The 15,457-nt window shown below is 42.8% G+C and overlaps 1 protein-coding gene across 3 annotated transcripts in view; it reads left to right on the top strand.

Moving 5' to 3' along the window:
• The window catches only part of aspg (asparaginase homolog (S. cerevisiae)), a 102,538-nt gene that overhangs the window by 51,778 nt on the left and 35,303 nt on the right, over positions 1 to 15,457 (top strand). For all 3 annotated transcript variants that reach the window (XM_067991719.1, XM_067991718.1, XM_067991717.1), the window contains exons 9-12: positions 272 to 385; positions 2,505 to 2,624; positions 2,913 to 3,008; positions 13,897 to 14,060. In XM_067991719.1, the coding sequence (XP_067847820.1) occupies positions 272 to 385; positions 2,505 to 2,624; positions 2,913 to 3,008; positions 13,897 to 14,060 (494 nt within the window). The remainder of the gene's footprint in view (positions 1 to 271; positions 386 to 2,504; positions 2,625 to 2,912; positions 3,009 to 13,896; positions 14,061 to 15,457) is intronic.

Below are 15,457 nucleotides of genomic sequence, written 5' to 3'. Positions count from 1 at the left end.
CAGTAGAGAACTGGTTCCAGAATTATCCGAAGTTTAGTAGCTGTGTGGAACTTGTGCAGTATTTGTATTCAATTGTCCAAAGTGTAAAATCAATAGCTTTGGATTCCTGCCTATTTGGGCCATTGATTCATATAAAGCTAGCATTAATTCGAAGGAATTATACTTACAGGTCTGTGTTCCATTCTCTTTCAGAATAATTTCATATGGTATAAGTTCGTCCTATTTCAGCTGAGTACTGAGAGTTTAGTTCTGTGTACTTTTTTGATTTCAGGCTCTCAGTGATGTCGGTCTCATTCCTGGATGTGATATGACACCTGAAGCTGCTTTGGCCAAATTGTCCTACGTACTGGGCAAGACTGAACTGAGTGTACAGCAGAAGAGTATGGTAATGTGTTTCAGTCACAAAATAATGTTCCAGTGCTGCGCACACACATTTTCTTAAAATTTTTTTTAATAAAAACTTACTTTGTAGCTCCATTGAGCAGTGAAGAGGATGAGCAGGCATCTTCCTAAAAAGATTTGCACTACATTTTTCTTGAGCTGTTCACTGCAAGAACAGTCCAATATCTCACTGGCCAATATAATTTTCCCTTCCATCCCTGTGATGAAGCGCATAGTCTATTATTGGTATATTCCCAACAGTCCAATCAAGGTAGGAACCTGGCATAGAATGTATCATAGGACATGTTCATACTCCATATTACAGAACACTGTACCATGTACATAGTAAGTTTCTGTCTAATAAACAAGAGATTTCTGTGAGGAGGAGAGCTTTCATGTAGAATGAGATAGTGACCAGGAATTTCCTGAAACGGCGTAAGCAGCAAGTTATGCTGGAATTCACGCCAATCTTCTCTCGGCAAGTTACTGTGAAATTCCTGAGAACCTCATTGGTACACGCTGGAATGTAAAAAAACAGCGTAAAACAAGTGGAAATTGGCATAAACAATCAGGGCCCAAGGAAACAGGGCACGGAACTTATGCCATATTCTTTCTTTAAGTCCCTTTAAGTTTGAAGCCATCAAATCATCATTTATGAACATTAGGCACATCATACTTAAGAAAATGTACTTGTGAAAGTTTTTTAATTTTTAATGCAAATCATTCTGGTGCCATAATGATGCATCCCAAGATACAGAAAATACATTGCAAGTCTCAGTGAAGAAAAATTAAAGAAATCTCTTTTTTAAAATATAAATTGCCATAAAACACCAGAAATGTGACTTTGGATCCAGTTGCGCCGAAATTCAGAAAATTTGCGTGAGCTGCAATTTTGCATGGGGTGGGGGGTTGCAGCTGTGTTAATTAGCTGCAGAGGGCTTTGGTGGTTTTTGTGGAATCGGGGCAACAAATTGAGGAAATTCAGGCTTAGTGCTGAAAATTGCAATTTCGCCATCGGTTCGGTATAAGTTTACAGGAAATTTAAGCCAGTAATATATTTACAGTTAAATAACCATATAAAAGTATAGTGATACAGAAGTCTCTATAAAGTCGATAAATAATCTTGATTTCTGGTATGGCAAATTCAGTTAGTTTCATTTTAGCATAAACTTTTCTGTATTGTATTTTATCAACCTGCTCCTATTTCTTATGTTCTTTTAATAGCATATCCTCAAGGAGTGAAATGGAGCCTTTTCTCTGATGAAATACCAGGATTGCGAAGTTTGTAGTCCCTTATGCCTCATACCTGACACTTCGGTTGGTTTCCTTTGAAGGAACATTTTCTACAAAAGCTCATGCAAATTTACAATTGAGAAAAGAAAAACCAGTGTCAGAAATTCCTTTCACATGAAGAGAATACTACTATTAATTAAATCAAAAGAACAAATCCACTTTGACCTTTTGATCAAAAGGCACAATCTGATCTTTAAGTAAATGAAACAAGCAATTTAAGCTTTGTTATAGCAGTGTACTTTTGGACTATTTATGGCAAATGGGCCAAGTGCAGGCAATTGGGACGAGCTTAGTGGTATAAACTGGGCGACATGGACATGTTGGGCCGAAGGGCCTGTTTCCATGTTGTAACTTCTATGATTCTTCTATGATTGCGCTTGGATGTAAAGGATCACCTAGGTGCAGCACATAAAGGAAAATCAGATGAGGAGAAGTGTGTGACTAACAGGACCACCCAATTTTTAGTTCATTTAAATTTATGGACGGAAAATTGGATGGTCTTTGTTAAACATGAACAGTCCGCCTCACCTGATTTTCTTTTGCATGCTGTGCTTAGGCAATCCTTTACATCAAAGTACATCATACCCAAGAGGAAAATCTGCCTCTTTGTGCGTGTGGAAGTTCCTATGACAAAGTTGATATCTTTGTCCTGCTTAAAATGTTACTTGTTGAGAATCCACTTAACTATATTTTATTGCAATTGATAAAATTTAATTTAATTATATTTGGCCACCACTTTAATAGAAGTGTTCTTAAAGTGAGACTTTGTCTTGCCTAATTATGATTTTTTTCTTCCAATGTTGAATGGGGTTTGTTTTGCTTTCTCCCAGATGCTGTCTGAAAACCTGAGAGGAGAAATGACTGCAGCGTTTAAGGAGGCAAAGATCTCTCTTCGAGACAGTCGATTTATTCAAGCCATTGCCAGGTGTCTCAGTGTCAGCTGCAAAGAGGTAAGCTTTGTAGTCCAGATGCTATGAAGATCCATGGTTATGAAACTGACCCTTTTATTTTATATTCTGATAAATGTCTTTCAACCCCTTTAATGACTGCACTACTGTTTCTGTGCCAAAATGATAACATCAGGAACTGATTGTGAGTAATAGGGGGATGGTACATATGAGTAGAAAGATGTTGTGCTGCTCCGTAATAGGTTATTTGATATTTGAGATTTTTTTAAAATCAAAGAATATTGAATGATTTTATATGTAACAAGCTCCTTTTCTCTTTTAAAACAATAGGAACTGGAAGCAATCAGAGACGCTCTGACTCCTTCGTTGGCTTGTGCTGCTGCAAAGACCGGTGATATCAGTGCATTGGAAGCTATACAGGATATGGTAAAGAAAGAAAAACAAAATAAAACCCTGCGATGCTGGAAATCTGGAACACCCAGCAGATCAGACAGCATCTGTGGAGAGAATAGAGGAGATAATGATTCCGGTGTGGATCCTTTGTGAAAATGGTTTTGATGAAGGGTCCACACTCAATGTTAACCCTTCTGTTTTCTTCAGAGATGCTGTCTGACCCGCTGAGCATTTCTAGCATTTTCTGTTTTTGTTTTATGGCAAAGAAAGATCTCACTAGGTTCTTTTGTAATTCCTGAATTTCCAGCAGATTTTGTAGTTACGGCTGTCTTCATCACGTAACATCTACAAGACTCAAACTATTTAAGTGATATGACAAGAATGAATATATTGTACAAAAATGAATCTCCACTTCTCCCACCCCCCCAAAAAAAAGCAAAGTCTAAGATTCTAATTGGCTGGATTGTTGTTTCACAGTCACTTTAGGGGCTGGCATCTCAGTTGACCCAAAATAGCTCTCTTTCTCTTTTCCCCCCCGCCCCCCACCCCCTGCCCAACCTCTGGCACACGCAAATCAGACAGTTAATTGTGTATGGTATTGCTAATCAACAGCCATACTGTGGAAAATCCATGTGTGTTAAAGATCAACCAAGAAATCAATTAGAAATACTAGCTCGAAATACCTTAAAATAATGGTTTAGGCTAGAACATCTACTGATGTATGTACACAATCCTTTTTTTTATTCGTTCACGGGATATGGGCATCGCTGGCAAGGCCGGCATTTATTGCCCATCCCTAATTGCCCTCGAGAAGGTGGTGGTGAGCCGCCTTCTTGAACCGCTGCAGTCCGTGTGGTGACGGTTCTCACACAGTGCTGTTAGGAAGGGAGTTCCAGGATTTTGACCCAGCGACAATGAAGGAACGGCGATATATTTCCAAGTCGGGATGGTGTGTGACTTGGAGGGGAACGTGCAGGTGGTGTTGTTCCCATGCGCCTGCTGCTCTTGTCCTTCTAGGTGGTAGAGGTCGCGGGTTTGGGAGGTGCTGTCGAAGAAGCCTTGGCGAGTTGCTGCAGTGCATCCTGTGGATGGTGCACACTGCAGCCACAGTGCGCCGGTGGTGAAGGGAGTGAATGTTTAGGGTGGTGGATGGGGTGCCAATCAAGCGGGCTGCTTTATCTTGGATGGTGTCGAGCTTCTTGAATGTTGTTGGAGCTGCACTCATCCAGGCAAGTGGAGGGTATTCCATCACACTCCTGACTTGTGCCTTGTAGATGGTGGAAAGGCTTTGGGGAGTCAGGAGGTGAGTCACTCGCCGCAGAATACCCAGCCTCTGACCTGCTCTCGTAGCCACAGTATTTATATGGCTGGTCCAGTTAAGTTTCTGGTCAATGGTGACCCCCAGGATATTGATGGTGGGGGATTCGGCGATGGTAATGCCGTTTAATGTCGAGGGGAGGTGGTTAGACTCTCTCTTGTTGGAGATGGTCATTGCCTGGCACTTATCTGGCGCAAATGTTACTTGCCACTTATGAGCCCAAGCTTGGATGTTGTCCAGGTCTTGCTGCATGCAGGCTCGGACTGCTTCATTATCTGAGGGGTTGCGAATGAAACTGAACACTGTGCAGTCATCAGCGAACATCCCCATTTCTGACCATGTGATGGAGGGAAGGTCATTGATGAAGCAGCTGAAGATGGTTGGGCCTAGGACACTGCCCTGAGGAACTCCTGCAGCAATGCCCTGGGGCTGAGATGATTGGCCTCCAACAACCACTACCATCTTCCTTTGTGCTGGGTATGACTCCAGCCACTGGAGAGTTTTCCCCCTGATTCCCATTGACTTCAATTTTACTAGGGCTCCTTGGTGCCACACTCGGTCAAATGCTGCCTTGATGTCAAGGGCAGTCACTCTCTCCTCACCTCTGGAATTCAGCTCTTTTATCCATGTTTGGACCAAGACTGTAATGAGGTCTGGAGCCGAGTGGTCCTGGCGGAACCTAAACTGAGCATCGGTGAGCAGGTTATTGGTGAGTAAGTGCCGCTTGATAGCACTGTCGACGACACCTTCCATCACTTTGCTGATGATTGAGAGTAGACTGATGGGGCGGTAATTGGCCGGATTGGATTTGTCCTGCTTTTTGTGGACAGGACATACCTGGGCAATTTTCCACATTGTCGGGTAGATGCCAGTGTTGTAGCTGTACTGGAACAGCTTGGCTAGTTCTGGAGCACAAGTCTTCAGCACTACAGCTGGGATGTTGTCGGGGCCCATAGCCTTTGCTGTATCCAGTGCACTCAGCCGTTTCTTGATATCACGTGGAGTGAATCGAATTGGCCGAAGACTGGCTTCCGTGATGGTGGGGATATCGGGAGGAGGCTGAGATGGATCATCCACTTTACACTTCTGGCTGAAGATGGCTGCAAACGCTTCAGCCTTGTCTTTTGCACTCACATGCTGGACTCCGCCATCATTGAGGATGGGGATGTTTGCAGAGCCTCCTTACCCGTTAGTTGTTTAATTGTCCACCACCATTCACGACTGGATGTGGCAGGACTGCAGAGCTTTGATCTGATCCGTTGGTTGTGGAATCGCTTAGCTCTGTCTATAGCTTGTTGCTTCCGCTGTTTAGCATGCATGTAGTCCTGAGTTGTAGCTTCACCAAGTTGGCACCTCATTTTTAGGTACGCCCGGTGCTGCTCCTGGCATGCTCTTCTACACTCCTCATTGAACCAGGGTTGATCCCCTGGCTTGTTGGTAATGGTAGAGTGAGGAATATGCCGGGCCATGAGGTTACAGATTGTGCTGGAATACAATTCTGCTGCTGCTGATGGCCCACAGCGCCTCATGGATGCCCAGTTTTGAGCTGCTAGATCTGTTCTGAATCTATCCCATTTAGCACGGTGGTAGTGCCACACGACACGTTAGATGGTGTCCTCAGTGCGAAGACGGGACTTCATCTCCATGAGGACTGTGCGGTGGTCACTCCTACCAATACTGTCATGGACAGATGCATTTGCGACAGGTAGATTGGTGAGGACGAGGTCAAGTAAGTTTTTCCCTCGTGTTGGTTGGTTCGCTCACCACCTGCCGCAGGCCCAGTCTGGCAGCTATGTCCTTCAGGACTCGGCCAGCTCGGTCAGTCGTGGTGCTACCGAGCCACTCTTGGTGATGGACATTGAAGTCCCCCACCCAGAGTACATTTTGTGCCCTTGCTACCCTCAGTGCTTCCTCCAAGTGGTGCTCAACATGGAGGAGGACTGATTCATCAGCTGAGGGAGGGCGGTAGGTGGTAATCAGCAGGAGGTTTCATAAGAACATAAGAACATAAGAAATTGGAGCAGGAGTAGGCCAATCGGCCCCTCGAGCCTGCTCCGCCATTCAATAAGATCATGGCTGATCTGATCACAACCACAAATCTAAAGAACACAAGAAGTCGGAGCAGGACCCGGCCACATAGCCCCTGGGACCTCTCCGCCACCCACAGGGCATTGACCGATCCGAACTCAGCTTCATGTCCAATTTCCTGCCCGCTCCCCATAACCCCTAATTCCCTTTACTTCTAGGAAACTGTCTATTTCTGTTTTAAATTTATCTAATGATGTAGCTTCCACAGCTTCCTGGGGCAGCAAATTCCACAGACCTACCACCCTCTGAGTGAAGAAGTTTCTCCTCATCTCAGTTTTGAAAGAGCAGCCCCTTATTCTAAGATTATGCCCCCTAGTTCTAGTTTCACCCATCTTTGGGAACATCCTTACTGCATCCACCCGATCAAGACCCTTCACAATCTTATATGTTTCAATAAGATCGCCTCTCATTCTTCTGAACTCCAATGAGTAGAGTCCCAATCTACTCAACCTCTCCTCATATGTCCGCCCCCTCATCCCCGGGATTAACCGAGTGAACCTTCTTTGTACTGCCTCGAGAGCAAGTATGTCTTTTCTTAAGTATGGAGACCAAAACTGTATGCAGTATTCCAGGTGCGGTCTCACCAATACCTTATATAACTGCAGCAATACCTCCTTGTTTTTATATTCTATCCCCCTAGCAATAAAAGCCAACATTCCGTTGGCTTTCTTGATCACCTGCTGCACCTGCATACCAACTTTTTGATTTTCTTGCACTAGGACCCCCAGATCCCTTTGTACTGCAGTACTTTCCAGTCTCTCGCCATTAAGAAAATAACTTGCTCTCTGATTTTTCCTGCCAAAGTGCATAACCTCACATTTTCCAATATTATATTGCATCTGCCAAATCTCCGCCCACTCACCCAGCCTGTCTATATCCCCTTGCAGGTTTTTTATGTCCTCCTCACTCTCTACTTTCCCTCCCATCTTTGTATCATCTGCAAATTTTGATATGTTGCACTCGGTCCCCTCCTCCAAATCGTTAATATAGATTGTAAAGAGTTGGGGACCCAGCACCGACCCCTGTGGAACACCACTGGTTACTGGTTGCCAGTCCGAAAATGAACCATTTATCCCAACTCTCTGCTTCCTGTTCGATAACCAATCCTCCACCCATGCCAGAATATTACCCCCATGTTTGACCTGATGCCATGAGATTTCATGGGGTCCAGAGTCAATGTTGAGGACTCCCAGGGCCACTCCCTCCTGACTGTATATCACTGTACCGCCACCTCTGGTGGGTCTGTCCTGCCGGTGGGACAGGACATACCCAGGGATGGTGATGGAAGAGTCTGGGACGTTGGCTGAAAGATATGATTCTGAGAGTATGGCTATGTCAGGCTGTTGCTTGACTAGTCTGTGGGACAGCTCTCCCAATTTTGGCACAAGTCCCCAGATGTTAGTAAGGAGGACCTTGCAGGGTCGACTGGGCTTGGTGTTTTGCCGTTGTCGTGTCCGGTGCCTAGTGGTCCGATGCCGGGTGGTCCGTCCGGTTTTATTCTTATTATGATTTTTCGTAGCAAGATTTTACAACTGAGTGGCTTGCTAGGCCATTTCAGAGGGCAATTAAGAATCAACCACATTGCTGTGGGTCTGTAGTCACATATAGGCCAGACCGGGTAAGGGCGGCAAGCTTCCTTCCCTAAAGGACATTAGTGAACCAGATGGGTTTTTACAACAATCCGGTAGTTTCATGGACATCATTACTGATACTAGTATTTTAATTCCAGATTTTTTTATTTAATTCATTGAATTTTTTAATTAATTAATTGAATTTAAATTTGCCAGCTACCGTGGCGGGATTTGAACTTATGACTCTGGATTTTAGTCCAGGCCTCTGGATTACTAGCCCAGTAACATAACCACTATGCTACCGTACCCGAGGTACCGTAGTGAGTCCGAGGTTTTATAAGAAATGGGGTATTGTGCCAAGTAGTATTACCAGGGGCACTGACTTATTAGCTTTAGAGATGGCCCTGGATCTGGGACCATATAATAGATGTGTAGATAGATATATATAATGTATTATAGCCTAGAGTTGGTTATGGGAGCATAATTTCAACATTTGGAGATAAAATTTAAAGTAGAGGAATGTGCGATATATGATAAATTCTGAGGGGAAGAATAAGGAGAGGACGCATACATTAAATGGTAAAACTTTAAAGGAGTAGAGGAGCTTACAGACTTATGGATTCATTTGTAAAAATCTTTAAAAGTGGGGAACAAGTTAAAGAAGCTGTAAAAATGAGATAAAGGCGGTAGTGAGAAAGGATCTTAGCTTAGAAAATCAGGATGTAGAATCATTATGGGTGGAGCTAAGAAATAACAAGGGGCAGAAAACACTGGTGGGAGTAGTTTACAGGCTCATTAACAGTAGTTATAGTGTTGGAAAGAGTATAACTCAGGAAATTAGAGAAGTATGTAACCAAGATAACGCAGTAATAATGGGGGACTTTAATCTTCATATAGACTGGGCAAACCAAATTGGCAAAAGTAATCTGGAGGATGAGTTCATGGCATGCACCCGAGACTCTTTTCTAGAACATTATGTTGAGGAACCGACTAGGGAATAGGCTACTTTAGATCTAGTATTGTGTAATGAGACACGGTTAATTAGTGACCTTATAATAAAGGATCCTCTAGGGCAGAGTGATCATAATATGATCGAATTTTATATTGAGTTCGAGAGTGATGTTGTTAAGTTCGAGACTAGGGTCTTAAATTTAAACAAGGCCAATTATATTGGTATGAGGGGCGAGTGGCTATGGTGGATTGGGAAATTAGATTAAAAGATATGATGGTAGATAAGCATTGGTGAACATTTAAAGAAATAATTCATAATTCTCAACAAATATACATTCCCTTGAGGAATGAAAACTCCATGGGAAAAGTGATCCAACCATTGCTAACTAGAGAAGTTAAGGATAGTATTCGATTAAAAGAAGAGGCTTGCAATGTTGTCAAAAAGAGTAGTAAGCCTAAGGATTGGGAGCGTTTTAGAAATCAGCAAAGGATGACCAAGAATTTGATAGAGGGAGAAAATTGAATATGAGAGTAAACTAGCAAGAAATATAAAAACAGATTGTAAGAGCTTCTGCAAATTTGTAAAAAGGAAGAGAGTAGGGAAAGTAAACATGGGTTCCATAGAGACAGAGACAGGAGAAATTATAATGGGAAATAAGGAAATGACAGAGATGTTAAACAAATATTTTGTATGTTCCTATCAGTCTTCACAGTAGAAGACACAAAAAACATACCAGAAATAGCGGGGAGCCAAGGGTTTAATGTGAGTGAGGAACTTGAATTAATTAATATTAGTAAAAGAAAAAGTACTGGAGAAATTAATGGGACTAAAAGCCGACAAATCCCCAGGACCAGATGGCTTACATCCTAGGGTTTTAAAAAAGGTGGGTGCAGAGATAGTGGATGCATTGGTTTTGATCTTGCAGAATTTCCTAGATTCTAAAATGGTCCCCATGAATGGAAGGTAGCAAATGTAACCCAGCTATTCAGGAAAGAAGGGAGAGAGAAAACAGGGAACTATAGGCCAGTTAGCCTGACGTCAGTAGTAGGGAAAATGCTAGAATATTATTAAGGACGTGGTAACAGGGCACTTAGAAAATCATAATATGATTAGACAGAGTCAACACGGGGTTTTATAAAAGGGAAATCGTGTTTGACAAATCTATTAGAATTCTTTGAGGGTGTAACTACTAGGGTAGATAAGAGGGAACCAGTGAATGTAATATCTTTGGATTTTCAAAAAGCATTTGATAAGGTGCCACACCAGGTTGTTACACAAGATTAGGGCTCATGGGATTGGGGGTAATATATTAGCATGGATTGAGGATTGGTTAACAGACAGAAAACAGAGTCATTTTCAGGCTGGCATGCGGTAACTAGTGGGCTATTGCAAGGATCGTTGCTTGGGCCTCAGCTGTTTACAATATATATCAATGACTTAGATGAGGTGACCGAGTGTAATGTATCTAAGTATGCTGACGATATAAAGCTAGGTGGGAAAGTAAGCTGTGAGGAGGATGCAAAGAGGCTGCAAAGGGATATAGACAGATTAAGTGAGTGTACAAGAAGGTGGCAGATGGAGTATAATGTGGGGAAATGTGAAATTATCCACTTTAGTTGGAAGAATAGAAAAGCAGAATATTTTTAAAAGATGAGAGACTAAGAAATGTTGGTAGTCAGAGGGATTTGGGTGTCCCTGTACAAGACTCACAGAAAGTTAACATGCAGGTATAGCAAGCAATTAGGAAGGCAAATGGTATGTTAGCCTTTATTGCAAGGGGTTGGAGTGCAAGAGTAAGGACGTCTTGCTGCAATTATATAGGGGTCTGGTGAGACCACTTCTGGAGTACTGTGTACAGTTTTGGTCTCCTTAACTAAGGAAGGATATACTTGCCTTATAGGCAGTGTAGCAAAGGTTCACTAGATTGATTCCTGGGATGAGAGGGTTGTCCTATGAGGAGAGATTGAGTAGAATGGGCTTATATTCTTTGGAGTTTAGAAGAATGAGAGGTGATCTCATTAAAATGTATAAAATTCTTCGAAGGTTTGACAGGGTAGATGCTGAGAGGCTGTTGCCCCTAGCTGGAGAGTCTAGTACTCGGGGTAATAGTCTCAAGATAAGGGGTCAGCCATTTAGGACTGAGATGAGGAAAAATTTCTTCACTCAAAGGGTTGTGAATCTTTGGAATTCTCTACCCCAAAGGGCTGTGGATGCTCAGTCATTGAGTATATTCAAGACTGAGATCGATAGATTTTTAAACACTAAGGGAATCGAGGGATATGGGGATCGGGCAGGCAAGTGGAGTTAAGATAGATAATCCACCATGATCTTATTGAATGACAGAGCAGGCTCGAGGGGCCCTATTGCCTGCCCCTGCTCCTATTTCTTATGTTCTTATATGGGATTCTTGGTTTTATTAATAGTGGTGTTACAAATTTTGGGTCTGTATTAGATATTCTATCAGTCTCCGTGTCACCAGTCACTCCTATAAGCAGACCCCACGTTTCTTATAATCTGGAGAGTACCTTTACTGCCCAATATCTAGTTATACAATAGCATGGCCGTGGGCTGTAACAACACCTCACCGTATGTACTGGATTCTGTAATCTCCATCTTCTCAAAATTGGAACGATAAGCACTCTTGTGAGATGAGGCCAATTGAAAACCAAAGAACTGGTTTATTTTATATGAAATATGTGACTGAACAGAATGTCATTATCACAACGAGATTTACCTATTTCCTATTGCCCCTTGTAATATGAAAAATAATAAATTATCAAACTTTGCCTGTATTATAGGCTGACCTTCATTTTGCAAGTCTGAACTGACTAGCGCTCACTTAGAAAAGAATTGCAAAGAAATCACATCACAGAAATAGGTCATTTTGCCCAACCAGTCTGAATTGGTGTTTATCTTCTGTACGAGCAGTAGTCCTAATCCCATTTTTACATAGGGCATTTTTGTTGCGACATGTTGACACAGGTTTTTTTTGTCTAAAAGGTTGACATAGAAAGTAAAGTTAATATGTACTGGGAGAGGGTCCCATATGCAAGACTTTTAATACCCACAGTACAGTGTATGCTCAAGTCGCCTTATTTAGATTAATCTTGGCATTCTGTTCTGAAGTACCTATACTCTTACGGAGTGATTTGGGTAATGCTGACACACATCTCCTGTTTAAAAAAAAAATGTCAGTAGTGATCAGTGAAAAATAGCAAATTTACAGGTTATGAAGAAAAGCAATCCTTTAATCCCTGGTCTTGGATGCGCATCCTAATTTCAACTAAAACAATATGTTTTAGCGCCCCCGAGTTGAGGGTGAAGGGAAAAAAATCAGGCAACGTTCCAACTCCTGATTGCAATTCAGGAACTTCTTCTAGAAAGTGCATGCTTGTAGATGTTGGATGAGGATATGATTAGATCGCTACGGTTGAACAGCCTGCCTAGGCTCACACACAACGGTGGCTGCTTGAGTGAGGTACCAGCCTGTGGAAATGTATCCTGGGGTCAGTCAACACCTTGAACAGCCTGGTTCAGCCTGAGACACTGGCTGGGGAGAGCGATGGAATCGGTGGCATGGATGCGGAGTTTGTGGCTGAGGCCGAAGACGATGGCTTCAGTCTTCCCAATGTTCAGGAAACTGTGGCACATCCATAGACTAGGAAATCACAAACAAGAAAAGACCATTTGGCCCATCAAGCCCACTCCTTCCACAGACTGTTAAGTGTGCTCAGTCATTACTTCATTTCACCTAGGTACCCTGAAGGAAAATTCTTCATAAACACTTCCTCATCTTTGAAGGCAATTCAGGGAACTCCAGAATATTCATCTATCGTCACATCTCCACTATTTATCCCTGGTCTGTTGCTCCCAAGACAACATTTGTCCCCAGCCCCAGCAGCAGTAGATTATTGTTTAACATGGAGTTTGTGATCATTTTAGACAATACCTGTCTCTCTAACATCTAGTCCTGTTCCGAGCTAGGTATTTATCCAGCTCTTTCTTAAAGGAGTCAAGCAACACAAAACTGCTTTTGTTGGGAGCCTGTTCAATGTTTGCAATATTTTCTTGGAAATAAAGTTTCTAAGAATAAAGTTTCTTCTGATCTCTGGTCTCACATGAGGTTTGTTTATTTTAAACTGATGTAAAAATGCTGTATTGAAGTACACAGCTGATGAGTCAGCATCTGAAAGAGAAAATACTTCTTGATCATGTGTTCCACCCAAATAATTAACCAAATTTTCTCATTCATACACTTCTCCTAAAGAGTATTTTGTACATTTACTGTTGTTATTTCAGATTTACAGCACTGAAGGTTCTGTTTATCTATTTTCTATCCTTTTCTCCCAACCTCTCTCAAAGGCATTAACCCCCGCTGGGGTGCAGATCGCCTAATTCTTCATTCATCGTGTGTGAGCTTAGACAACAAGTAGCAGTAGGCTATTCAGGCATTGAATGCATCACAGTCGAGCTCAATTCTGTGCTCACCAGACATCCACACCTGCATGCTAACCAGCAAGAATCTCGGGTTAGCGATCAAAACCGATAGGGTTAGATGCGGTGGGGTGAACATAAGAACATAAGAAATAGGAGTAGGAGCAGGAGTGGGAGGAGGCTAGTGTGGAGCATTAACACCGGCACAGACAAGTTCGGCCGAAAGGCCTGCTTCGGTGCTGTAAATTCGATGTAAATGGTGACTAATTTTTCCACTCCTCAATTCCAGGAATAATGAGGCCAATTTTAGTATCCCAGCTGATTCGTGCCATGAGATCAGTATCAGTACAGACGGGGAATTGAATCTGGGACCTCTAGTCCGTATAGCTAGTTATAACACCACAGGGTGCATTTAACTTCTCCCCATCTAGTTAGAATTAATATTGTATCAAAGAGTAAGCCCTAAAATAACAAGACAAAGGTATAACATTTTAGGAGGGCAAACCTTCAATTCACTTTTTTTCTGATGCATTAATTTTAAAAAAAAATGCTTTTCAGGGCGGGAACTTGTGCAGCGACGATTATGACGGACGGACCCCACTGCATGTGGCAGCTTGTGAGGGACATCTACCAGTTGTGCAGTATCTGCTCGGGCATGGAGCCACTGTTTATGCCAAAGATCGGTATGGCGACACACCACTGAAGAATGCTGTGAGATTCAGGTACAGGAAACTAAACATTCTACTACAAGTTACAGCCTTTGAAATGTAACTCATATTGTGGCAGAAGTTTGTGCGTTTGATCCCATTTCATAAATCTCAGGAAGTCAGCACAGTTAGATTTTTACTGAATACTTGCTGTACCTGCTTTGAAAGACCATGGGCACGATTCTCCTCCATGAGATCAGGTGGGATCACGCCGAGAATGACGTAAAATTCGGGAATTGAAGCCTAACCTTGCGCCTCAGCCCCAACTGAGGTTTCCTGTTCTCTACTGGCCTCTCCTTCCCTCCCGTCCTCCCCATTTGCCACTACTTCCCAGGACCACCATAGGAATAGTATGTCACAAGAAGCAGCGGTAAAGACTTTTGGCTCCTCAATAGAGGGAGAGTGCCTTGTAGTAGCCTCCTCTCCCTCCATTCCAGCCCCCACTGACCTTTCAGTGCAGGCCTCAATATTCCAGCCTCCAGTTACTTACCTTGTGTAGGCCTTGACCTCTGCAAGGACTGTCGGGATGCTGACCTTCGGGCATTTTTGCTCCTTTAACTGCCCAGCCATCTCTTCTGATGTGGCATTGGGACTGCTGCAATGGTGGGCTCTCTCTTGGTGGCAGGAATCCCACAGAGAGCCCACCATGTATGAGTGTTGAACCCCAACCCAATTTCCTGGATAATGTCGGAGAGGCGGGTAGAGGTCCGGCCCTGCCAGAACACCATGACTGAGGGGATAATCCTGGCCCAGGTCTCGATACATCCCACAAAAAGTGTGTCTTTATGTATACAGTGAAATGATAGGGTGCCAAGGAGCACCAGTCATTTGTTAGAACATTCCAGTGGGAACCTATTATTTTCAAACTTAGAATTCCTCCAAGGAGAGTTACCTTTGTTGCATTATTACAAAATGCATATGGAGGAAAAAGTTTTGCTGACTGTTCTTGAATATTTATGAAAGCACCTTCAGAGTTTGAAGAAATAATTAAACCAAAATGTAAGATAAAAAGATGACAATTTCCATGGTATTTATTTTGAGGGTAGATCAACTTTTGCCGGAGCACCTGATTTATTACTGTTTATAAGTAAAATGGGGTTAGACCATCTGGTGGTGTGTGCACTGGAGGAAGCTGGGGAAGTGAGAGTGGGAGAGATTGTGTTGAGGGAGGAGGGGCAACCATAAGAGCAGGGGAAATAGAGACATTTTGTTAAGTGGGAAGAGAAAAGAGGAGAGCACGACTTGCAGAATGGGGACAGAAAGATTTACCCTGTGGTTGAAATGGGAATAGAGAAACCCTTTCTTCACAAATGCCATAATCTGGTAATTCCTCCCCAGGCTTGACCCCAGCTAAAGCCGAGACCCCTATTTTCACTCTTTCCCACAGATGTTGCAACAGCTTCCAGATTCCC

Source organism: Heptranchias perlo, chromosome 10, assembly GCF_035084215.1.
Source record: "Heptranchias perlo isolate sHepPer1 chromosome 10, sHepPer1.hap1, whole genome shotgun sequence".
NCBI lineage: Eukaryota > Metazoa > Chordata > Chondrichthyes > Hexanchiformes > Hexanchidae > Heptranchias > Heptranchias perlo.
This window is presented reverse-complemented; position numbering and strand designations above follow the sequence as displayed.